Source organism: Lactuca sativa, chromosome 6, assembly GCF_002870075.4.
Source record: "Lactuca sativa cultivar Salinas chromosome 6, Lsat_Salinas_v11, whole genome shotgun sequence".
In the NCBI taxonomy this organism is placed as follows: Eukaryota; Viridiplantae; Streptophyta; class Magnoliopsida; order Asterales; family Asteraceae; genus Lactuca; species Lactuca sativa.
The window spans coordinates 5697804-5710390 of NC_056628.2; the positions used below are offsets into that span (position 1 = coordinate 5697804).

Sequence of the window (12587 nt, forward strand, 5' to 3'; positions counted from 1 at the left end):
TCTTCAATTTCGTAACTGTATTCTTCGATTAAACCCTAACTGTAAGTAGAAAAGGAGGTGAAAGAGTAACGAGTTTGCAACATGTTCTAGGTCCACGTAATACGACATGTCATCTCTAATTAAATGAGATAATCGGCAAAACAAGTGATAACTTGTATCGAGGGTTTTGGTGAGCAGGATTATTAAGTTCAATGGTATAATAAAGACAAAAAAAAAGATAAAAGACCAAATGGGTACTTATCGAACACTTTATTACCCTCAAATGTCATTTTCCTTTGGTGAAACCCTTTTATATCTCTTTAAAAAAAAGTGAAACCCTTTTATATTTGGTAAGGTTAACGGATAATAGAAGCAACAAAATCGATTATATTTCCAATTTATGGAAAAGCGATACAAATTAGAATTCAAAATATATAAATAAATAATAAAATTAAAATTATGTAGAGAAATAAGGGGCAATAACACTAACAAAATCTATAAGTAGAATTCTCCCCCAAAATAGAAACGAAAAGAAAATGCAGTGGGAGTTTAATGGAAATCTATATAAATTCGATTTTCATCTCCTGAAGAACTCGAATCCCACTTCAAGATTCCCAATCTTTTTCCCCCAAAAAGATGATCAGATCTTTATGTAAGTTTCTCAATCACTCTCTGTAATTCATTTTCATAAACATATTTCAAAATTTCTTTAAGAATTTTATTATGATTAATGATTAATTGTTTGATGCATTAATGATCATTGCATTTGCAGCTCGAAAGAAACCCACCGGTCGCCGGCGATTCAGGGACTACTACGCCATATGGATCGACACCCTGAAGACAATCCACCTCCCAATCCTCCGCCACCACATGTCTTGCGCCACCTCCACCTCCTCCCCAAACCTCCTCTCCGCCCACGTTGAAATCCTCCACCACCACTTCAAATCCTACTACCACAACCTCGACCTCGCTGCCTCCACCGACGTCTCTCAAATCCTCATCCCCGTCGACCACCGTAACGCCATGGAACTCCCTTTCCTCTGGCTTGGCGACCTCCACCCCTACCTCTTCACCAACCTCCTCCGCTCCTATCTCCTCCAACACGACGACAGTTTCTCGCTTCAAGAACCAGAGAACGAAGACGAAGAGTACGATTATCAAGAACAACAAGAACAAGAAATCGAAGAAGAAGACGAAGACGAAATCGAAGTGGGTGAATCTTGCGAATTCTTGAAGAAACAGTGGCCATTAATGAATGCTTGGAAGATCCAGTCGCGTAAATTAACAACCAGAATCGATCAGATTGAACGTGGGCTGCGGTTGATGGTGCCGGCATTGATGAACAGAGCAAGGAGAGCTCAAGCGGGGTTTGTTCAGAAAGTCGGCTCAGGAGAGGTGTCTCCGGCGGCTGCTGCGGCGGAGATGGAGGAAGAGATGGTAGGGATTGTTATGGATGCGAATAGGCTGAGGAAGGATGTGATATCGGAGATTGTGAGTGTAACAACTGTGTATCAAGCAGCTCTGTTTCTTGAAGGATTAGCCCAATTTCTTGTTGGGATACGAGATGGGAAATTGTTGCAGGAATTCAAATCTTGTAAATCTACACTCAATTGATTATCAATTGTATTTGTGGATCATATTCTTTGAAGCTTGGATTTTTCATGGTATTTGGGACATTTTCATCTAAATTCCCAAGTGTTTGTAATTAAAGTTTTGATTTTTTTTCTTTTGTTTTGTTTTTCGACTGATTTGATCTATATAGTGTACAAAGAGTTCTTTGTTTGTTATGAAATTAAAACTTGGAATTTGAGTCCATTTTTCGGCATCAAGTATAAATGTTAATATGTGCTAATGTGCACGCATAGGATAATTGTTTTTATTATGTTAACAACTAACAAGTATGTTATAACCCGTGGAGGGATACCAATAGATAATAAGTGACTTGTTATAAAAGAATATACAACAAAATTCGAATCTATGTTTATAAATAAAAACCAAGAAATGAAAAACCAAATAATATTTTGGTTGTAAACTAATATTTTAGTGAATGATCTATCTATCCACCACAAAAATTAGATTGCATCATGACAATAACCATAATCATAAACAATTACTTGGTATGTTGATAATTCGTTGCCATTTATCAATTTTCATGTGCAATATCCTATGTAACTGATGTTTAAACCTTGTTATGATTATTCTTTTTTGAAATTCATGTTGTTAAGATTTATTAGTGAATGGAAATTTGTTTTTTTGTTCCTATTATAAATTGTTAAAATATTTTAAAATCAAAACTATATATTTTTGAACGCCAAATAAGAAATAACTTAGATAAGATTTGTTCATCAATGTTTATCTTTTAATTCTCCTTTAATATCAAATTTTAATCACTTAGTAACTTTTTTTTTTTTTTTTTTTTTTTTTTTTTTTTTTTTTTTTTGTAGTTTTCTACCAACACCAGTCTAGTGGTGATATGTAACATTTTAGTTGGAATATAATTGGTATTTGTGTTAGGCAAGGTGGTCCAAAGATGCAAGAAAAGAAACATATTTTTGTTTACTTGTGGCTTATAGTATGAGAATTTCATTTCTAATACATCATTATACTTGAAGAAATTCATATGAAAGCTTGATCATGTAATAAAACATAAGTACATTGCTATTATGAGTTGCAGATTGCTACTATATGTAATAAAAATTTAAATGGGTTGTTATAATGAGTAAATAACTATAAGTAATTTTGATATTATGGGTGGACAACTAAAATACATCACCTACGTAAAAAAAGGTCAAGTATGTTGCTATTTTCTTTGGTTTGTACTATATATAAAGGACATAACTAAAACGATAAAGTATAACGTAAAATCAACATAAGAATCAAAAGAGACAAATATGTCATAAAAGGTTTGTTTCTTCCAAGGAATAACTTGACAAATTACCTAGTTGCACAACTTATAGTGGGTTGTTATATAATCTTCCTTAATAGATAATGATTATTAAAGATCCTCAAGTGCTCCATTAGCCAATCGCAACCCATGCTTCAACATTTTTTTTGCAGCTTTTGTTGAGCAACAACCTCTTTTAACCGACGTGTCTCCCTTATAACCGAAGAAAGTTGCAATAATAAATGCTAAATAGTAAGCATCACATACATTTGTGTTTTTTAAAACCATATTAAATATTAGGTTTCCTTCAAACAATAAAAATATAAAAAAATTTAAGTGGAAAAAGCACCATACCTCAAATAATTGGCAATAATTAATATAGCTAATCATTGTCAATTGATTCCATTAGTTTAAAACTGATTTAGTCATGTGCATTCCTAATTCCTATTTGATTCTAACTATGGAATAGATTTTAGTTTGATTCTAACTATAAAAATCGTTATACGATTGAAAGGAAATCATTACCTGGAGTAGTCAACCAAGTAACTCATATTCGTTAAGGGCAAGAGCCTCCTCAACAACTTCCATTTGAAAGTATCATGCTCTGTAAAAACAAATCAATAAAAGTACATCACTAATTCTTGCAGTTAATCCTTTTACAAAAGCCATCAATTGGCTTAACCCTTTTACAAAAGCCATCAATTGGATTATAATGATATCATTAGGCTTAACACGTGCCTTCCAAATGTTATCAAGCTGAAATAAATGAAGAATCACAAAAGATGATTATATTGTAGCTATAAAATAAATAGTCATAATGCAATGTGCATAGAAAAGCTAACTATAACGCAAAGTATGCAGAAAATCATGCATGATTGTTTTGTGCAAAATATATAGAATGGAACAAAGTAAAACTGAAATAAATGAAGAATTACAAAAGATGATTATATTGAAGCTATAAAATCAATAACCATAATGCAATGTACATAGAAAAGCTAACTATAATGTAAAGTACGTAGAAAATCATGCATGAGTGTTTTGTGCAAAATATACAGAATGGAACAAAGTAACCCATGTCATTAGATTTTTTGGCAAATTGAAAACAAAATTAATCATAAACACATATAATAGAAGATGGTTTAGGAGTTTATACTAAATTTCTTTTAGTCAATATATTAGTTTTTCTTTTGTAAAATATTAACACAATATTTTTGGTATTTATCACAGATAAAATTTTTTAGGCATAAAAAACATATTTTAGACATTCTTCCATTAATACCAATTTAGTGTATTTTCATTCTTGCATTATACCACACTTAGTGGTTAAACCAATTGATTATAGAAAATGTGTAACACTCATCGTGAGCGTTGGAAATCTTTCTACTCTAGATAACAATGATGAAGTCTCGGAAGAAATTGTTTTTGAAGATGATTGTACAATTGTTGGTGTTCTTCCTGTTTGAACCTCGCTCAACATTTTTCAAAATCCTTCCTCCTCCAAAGCTCATTTCCATTTCGGGCTCACTTCGTCCTTGGAAGCTTCCGATGAAAATGCTGACATTAAGCACAATGACGTTGTTCCTCTTTTAGAAACCACACCAAAAGATCATCAAGCCTCTCATACTCAAGTAACTCCACACAATGATGACAAAAGAAAAGATGTTGATCATAAGTCTGAAAGTTCCACCTCGGATACTAGTTCTTACGATGAAAACATTGCAGACCCATTTGATTTGTGGGAACTCCGAGATAATGTTGCTACAACAAACTCCAATATTGACAAGGTCATTAAGCAAGTTGCAGGCCTTGAGTCAAAACTTGAACTGGTGCTTAAATCACTTTCCGAGATCAAAGCTAACGCTCCATCCGAACTTGATCATGCAAATCAATTGGATCAGCTTATCTCGCTTCGCCTAAGTCGCACTATTGAAGATGAAAAAACATGCTATAAGGAAAACATAGATTATCACACCTCCACGGTCACCACTATGCACAAAGTTCACGGCGACATGATTTCTGCCACAAACACTCTGATCAAACAAACTTACATCCGACATGAAAAACAGATTTAGTGGTTGGGGAAAGAGATTCGTCACAAAGACGCCATGAACTTGATTATGCAAGAAGTACTAATCAAGGTCATCCGTGCAACTCAAGATCATATGGAAATTTTGAACTACAAGTTTGATGAAATGCTCCTTATTCTCGATGAGACCTTTAATCGCCTTAAATCTCAGGCTCCAACCGCATAAGCCTATGATATGCTTTCCAGGAAAATCAACCCGCGTTTTCAGCGTGTGTTTGAGCGCTTATCCGAGATCAAGAATGATAATTTTCTTGCATCGGAGGCAGGGGCGTCCCATGCAAGATGGGGAGAACATCAGGGAAATCAACAACTTGTAGGAGAACAACGAGCAGTGCAATGGAGATCAATCTCATAATTTGTTCTTCGAGATGAATATTCTTACAAAGAAGTTGTGGAAGTAAACCCTTCTGAAGCCAAAGATAATTAAAATGATGCTATTAAATATGTGATTCTTGGTCTTCAATCTATCAATGAAACACCTGCCAAAATTCTTTCAGAAGCAGAAAAGATGAAATAGTCCTCAGTCTCTTGGCCATAATATTTGTCCGAAGCGTTCAAAATGAGCCGAGACATGGTGAATGTTAAAACAAAGCTGACAATTGATGCCTTCTGAGCCACTCAATCAACGCCTCCTTTGATTCCTGCTCCGAAGATTGTCCAGATTGACGAAGGTTCTCCAATCAGAAAATCGGACGAGATTCCTGAAGATTCGTTGCTTCCTTCTCCATCTGAGGTGTTTATTTCTGAATCTGGACAACAAATAATCTCCTCCATCTCCAGACAAAGGCAAAAAAATAGTCACCGATTCTGACAGCCCAATGAAGTCGTTCAAAAAGTCTGAGGGATGCTCAAAGGAACAATTACAACAAGCATTGGAAGAAAGCATTCATATGATGATCTTCAAATTATCATTAGACTGCGTGTGAGAGATTGAAAACTTTTTACTCTACTAACGCACATCTCCAAAAGGAAGTGTGGTTTCGGAAGTGAATTACCAAGATAGTTGGTCATGGTAGAAACGTCCAAAAGCAAGTCTGATCTTGACCGTCTTCTGTACAGATACTACATATCTTAGAATAAGGAATCCACCATCACCATCACCATCACCGATGCGCACTTCCCTTCAATATGTAACAACGTAAATTTTCAAACCAAAATTTTCATTTTTAAAACACATAAACTTTTATAATATTTCATAAAACCACAAGTGTCTCAAATGTCAACATAAATCCACAATAAAAGTCAAATCCCAGAATCCTCGACATAGTCTCGGGCAAGTGTGTACAATCATGTCGGTGCCTGCCCGCGGTCCTAAGAGGTACCTGAAACACATAACACATAACACGGTAAGCACGAAGCTTAGGGAGTTCCCCAAAATACCACAAAGATCACAATAGCCACTCGATGCTAACTCAATATGACTTTCCAGTCAATGTGTCTCAGTGGAGACCTTCCGTCCCACAGTTCGGGTGGACCCTCCGGTCCTAACTCAATAAGCTCGTAATAAAATACTTAGCATAAATCACAAAGACATAATGCAGGATATCACAATACTCAAGCAAGCACATAAGACTCCTCGGTCACACGAAAATACCACTCATGGTAAGTATAGTGAGAAGACTCACCTCGTAACAAGCAAGTAGTAATCTCGTACACGAATCTCGAACTAGCATCTGCCTAACACATAAGATAATAATCTATATGTAACGCTCTAAAAATTCCAACCAATTTAAACTTTTCAAAAACAACCCAATTTCATTAAGTTATTACAAAAAGATTTTCAATACATTTATTATCAGAGTATTCCCAGAACCATATCATAAAACATAAACATGATGAGCGGTACGATCACGCCTTTGCCTTGCCACGGTCTCCTGAAGTACCTGAAACGTTAAACCACAATTGTAAGCCTGAAAGCTTAGTGAGATACCCCCAAAATACCAACCACATATACCATACACATAACATGTCATATCATAACAGAACGGAACAACCATGCACTTCGGGTCTAAAGTGTGACTGGTCCGCCACACCGGGCCTACAGTCCACCTGGTCCACCCTCTGAGTCTAGCCATATACATCGAGTCTACAGTGTGATTGGTCCGCCCGCACCGGGCCTTCAATCCACCTAGTCCACTCTCTGAGTCTACAATATGACTGGTCCGCCCGCACCGGGCCTTCAGTCGGCCTGGTCCACTCTCCGAGCCTCGGCACGTCTGGTCCGCCCTCTTAGGGCCTATAGTGTATCCGGACCGCTCGCTGGGCCTTCGGGATAACTGGTCCGCCCTGGGTATGTTGGCCTACAACACAAAGCAGGACCCGCCTCAACCCAACCCCAGTCCAACAACCATGTGCACATAAACATAAAATCATATATCAATTCACAACTAATCAAACCGATCTTAGCAGATCATATACATAACACATCCCTACCAGGATTTTGACCTAACCGATCACTAGCATAACATCATCCTATAAAACAGGATACCGACCCTAACCAGGTCTCTAACATACACCATCCCAACTACCAGGATGCAAACATAACAAACAACTACCTGGATTTCCATCCGATAAAGGGCTGACCTTGGTGCCTTAGACCCTGTTGATATAGTGAGGATAACTTACCTGTAACTGCCGACTGATAAGATAAGACCAAGCTGCTCCGACCACCGACACGATCTCCACCACTAGCCAATACCAAATAACTGAACTTAATAAATACCAATAATTACCAAAATACCCCTGGAAGACAATTGGTCAACTCTTGGTCAAAGTCAAAGTCAAAGTCAAAATTCCTGACTGACTCTACTCGCCGAGTCAACCCGCTGACTCGTCGAGTCCCTATGTTCTAAAAACTCTTAGAACACGACTCAACTCGCCGAGTCACCCCAAGACTTGTCGAGTCCAACGATTATCGAGTTCCATCCTGCTCAACTCACCGAGTCATCCCTCGATTCACCGATTCACGACTTAACCAGAAAAGGTTAGGCTTCCACGACCAAACTCGCCGAGTCCAAGCATAGACTCGCCGAGTCCCAGGCGATCTTCAACAGACCCGCCGAGTTGTTCTTCCAACTCGCCGAGTCCATGCACATATTCATACAACTCATCGAGTTCACCCATGTGACTCGTCGAGTCTCTTCAGTTCTCATTCCAAACAGAGGCTTTTCAAGCCATGCATGGACTCCAATCCATAGATCCATTCCTCTACAACCTAACCCTCACATAAAGTTGCAAACTTTACGTGAGAGCAAGGAGATATAAGCCCAAAACACTTCTAAGGCTAGGGTTCAAGACAAAGGGCTTCACCAATGGCTCCTTGACAAGAGCTTTATGATCTTCTGGATCATCTCAAGTCCAGATCTGAGGTAGCAACCTCAGATCGAACCTCCAAACCCGAAATAACTCTAGAAATGCCCCAAAACTCAAGCAATAAAGGATCTAGACTCAAACCAGCTTAAGCAATAGATTATTACCTCAAATGAAACCCCTCACTGAAGTAGACCTCGGATCTATACCACTTCCTTGCTGTAATCCCTTAGTCTTCAAGTTCCCTTTTCAAGATTTCCTTTCCCAAAGCTCCAATTTCACTATCAATGGAGTTCCACTCGATTTCTAGGGTTTGTAGGCTCTCAAGGGTGGTAAGGAGGCTGAAGAAAGGATGTTATGTTCTTTATATAGGGCACAACCCCCGGGATTAGGGTTTTCTCTTTTCAGCACCAACTCGCCGAGTCCAGCCGCCGACTCGCCGAGTTGGTCACTTAACACTTGACCAGAACCGCAACTCGACTCGCCGAGTCGACCTTCCTTATTTACACTAAGAACCCTGAACTTGCACCTCTGAACTCGGGGTGTTACATTATAATTAACACTTAAATCACGACTCGAAATAAACTAGGTTATTTTCCCTTTCTAACTATTGGATTAGGAAAAAGACCATTTTACACCCCCTGGTCACCATGACTCCTAATTGACCAAACCCTAAAGTCAACAGAAGTGAAACTTGAGTCAACAGTCCATGTTGACCCAACTCGCCGAGTGCACCTATGTGACTCTCTAAGTCCCCATTGTTCCTCAGGACGTTGCGAAAACCCAACTTAACTCGTCGATTTGTCTTATCAACTCGCCGAGTCACCCTTGACCAGACTCGTCGGGGGAAACCCTAGCCAACTCGTCGACTCCCTTAAGTCAAATTCTCATTCAGACGTTTGAAGGCAGATCTACCACTCCAAACACTAGATCTAGCCTCCCAAGGTTCGAAAGTCACGTAAAGCTTCAATCTTTACGTTCATGCATGGCATATTTGCTCTATAATGCCACTATAAGCTCTAACTAAGGTGTTTATGCACAATAACTCTTTAATGGTTGAATAAAGTGATGGGTTTTAGCCATAAGAACTTTCCTATGTGCGCATGCAAAACCCTAATGCTTGGATCTAGGCTTTCTAATAAACATGCTTTGAATCCAAGACTTCTAATTTACTAAACAGGTTAAACAAGAACATTAAAACAGATCTAGAATCATACCTTTGAGTTCCTTGTTGATCTTGAGGTCTTGGAGCTTCTAGAGTCACAAATGTCACTCCTCTAATGGCTTACAAACACCAAAGCAAGGAGGATGATTTGGGAGAGAGGAGAGGGGAGGAATTCGACCAGAGTTCTCTTGCTTTTTCAGAAGTGTCGAATTCCCTATACCATGGGGTCTATTTATACTTGTAGATTCCTTAAGGATTACAGATAAGTCCCTATCAGATAATCTTCTCTTAAGGCTATCCAAATCCATTCCTAGATAACTCTAATGGACGATTTTAGCTATCCTAATCCTCTTAGAATTCGTCCATAGTATATCCAAATGGATTTACAGTTTAAAGCTTAACTATCAAACAATTGACAGTTTATACCCCTTTATTTAATTAATCTCTTTAAGTCACCAAATTAATTCTAATTAATTCTATGACTTATATTAATCAAATAACAAATATATTATTCATTATATTATTCCCATAATATATTAATAATATTTATTCTCTCTTAATAAATCATCCTATCAAGTTGCTATGGTGAAGGCAACCCAAAAGGACCATGCACAACCGAATATAGTTACAGCCTTAGACACTATTCCAACAGTCTCCCACTTGGATAAGTCTAGTAACTATACTAGTACAATTCGGTTTGCAATCATAGCTCTCAAAGACGCTGTCAACTCTGATCTAATCAATCTTGTCCTTTAGATAAGGGAACGTACAGTCCTCTGTTAGATATCATGCTGACAATCCTATGGAATGGTTAGTCAAGCATTTAGGTTTCTCGATCTCTGATTTATTTGACATAGAACTTAATCGAACACATCAATTTAGTTCTGACCGGGCCCGGCACATAAGTCAAATCAAATCATCGAGCGGCCGAGATATCGCTTTTACCTTCTTAGATAAAAGTTACAGATAAACTTCGACTTATATGCATTTACTTATTCATTTACCAACTATACACAGCAATACGTTTTATAACACCAAGTTACTGATGCGTTTTCGTATTATCAATGTACAATCAATTAACAAATAATAAACCATATATCTAGGTTTTAAGACTATATGATATTATCGTCTTGCGATCACCTTTTTTTATCTTATTCCATACGGTGATTCCAGCAAGCGCGGGTTTATTCCAATGCTCAAAACTAGTTCATAAGCACTCATGAACGTTGCAGCAGTCCTTTGCTATGTCTAACACCATTTAGACACTCTACACACCAATTCATGACAATCTTCTTTCATATCTACTCCCAACATATGAACGATTGTGGACCATTTGAATAATTCTATTATTCCTAATAATTTCAATTATTCTGGAAGTCAAAACATGCAAAGTGAAACAATAGCTAAACAATTAACATAAGATAGTATCATTACTCATAAATAAAACTCCTTTATTTAATCATCAAATGTCAATTACATTTATCTATTACACGTTTCTAATACTATCTAATCTATGCTAATATCATCCTTCAGCCCAATACTCCTAGCATGCTGCAAGTGCTTAACCCTACTCAGTCCCTTCGTAAGCGGATCTGCTGGGTTATCTTCTGATGATATCCTCTTAACTACGAGTTGTCCTTCTTCTACACGATGTCTGATGAAGTGATATTTTCTGTCGATATGTCTTGATCTACCATGATCCCTCGGTTCCTTGGTTAAGGCAACCGCACCTTCGTTATCACAGAAAATCTCCATTGGCTCCTTTATGGCAGGTACGACTCCAAGATCACCGATGAAGTTCTTTAGCCATATTGCCTCCTTCGACGCTTCGCTCGCTGCAATGTACTCTGATTCGCACGTTGAATCAGCTACGGTCTCTTGCTTGGAACTCTTCCAGGTCACTGCTCCTCCATTTAGGGTAAAGACCCAGCCCGACTGCGAACGGTATTTGTCCCTGTCGGTTTGAAAACTGGCGTCACTATACCCTCGCACCTTCAAGTCATCACTCCCTCCGAGGACTAAGAACCATTCCTTTGTCCTCCGAAGGTACTTAAGGATATTCTTCACCGCTATCCAATGGGCTTTGCCAGGATTCCCTTGATATCTGCTAACCATGCTCAAAGCGAAGGCTACATCAGGGCGAGTACAAGTCATAGCGTACATGATTGAGCCAACTGCGGAAGCGTATGGTACTCGGCTCATTTCTGCTATCTCAGCTTCGGTACTCGGACTTTGAGTCTTACTCAATTTGGCATTACTTTGTATCGGTAGTTCTCCCTTCTTTGAGTTTTCCATACTAAAACGTTTCAGTACCTTCTCCAAGTAAGTATCCTGACTAAGTCCAATTAGTCTCTTACTTCTTTCTCTTATTATCCTTATTCCCAAAATGTAAGAGGCCTCTCCGAGGTCCTTCATAGCGAAACACTTCCCGAGCCAGGACTTTACCTCCTGCAGAGTCGGGATGTCGTTTCCTATGAGTAATATGTCATCGACATATAGAACGAGGAAGCTTACTATACTCCCACTGGCTTTGACATATACACAAGATTCGTCTTCGCTTCGTACAAATCCAAACTCTTTGACTTTCTCATCGAAACAAAGATTCCATCTGCGAGATGCTTGCTTAAGTCCATAAATGGACTTCTCAAGCTTACACACTCTATCCGGATGCTTCGGATCCACAAACCCCTCTGGCTGATCCATGTAAACATCCTCAGCCAACTTTCCGTTAAGGAAAGCGGTCTTGACATCCATTTGCCAAATCTCATAATCATGAAATGCGGCAATTGCTAACATCACTCTAATAGATTTAATCTTCGCAACTGGTGAGAAGGTCTCATCATAGTCAACTCCGGGAGTTTGAGTAAAGCCCTTCGCGACCAATCGCGCTTTATATGTGTGTACGTTCCCATCCACGTCGGTCTTCTTCTTGAAGATCCATTTGCACCCAACGGTCTTACGTCCGGGCACGTAATCAACCAAATTCCAAACTTGGTTATCATACATGGATTGGATCTCGCTATCCATTGCCTCTTTCCACTTTACAGACTCCGGGCCTGCCATGGCTTCCTTGTAGCTATTAGGTTCATCAAGATTTACTAGTGTACCATCACTAATATACGTGTCCCCTTCGGTAGTAATATGAAAGCCATAGAACTGGGGAT

At 38.4% G+C, this 12587-nt stretch overlaps 1 protein-coding gene across 1 annotated transcript; it reads left to right on the forward strand.

The window, feature by feature from the left end:
* The first annotated feature begins 486 nt into the window (after window positions 1–486).
* Window positions 487–1804, forward strand: LOC111902051 (protein INAPERTURATE POLLEN 1 homolog). Its single transcript, XM_023897925.3, has 2 exons — window positions 487–631; window positions 752–1804. The coding sequence occupies exons 1-2, from the start codon at window positions 616–618 to the stop codon at window positions 1591–1593; spliced, it is 858 nt and encodes a 285-aa protein (XP_023753693.1). The 5' UTR covers window positions 487–615; the 3' UTR covers window positions 1594–1804.
* Window positions 1805–12587: the final 10783 nt, after the last annotated feature.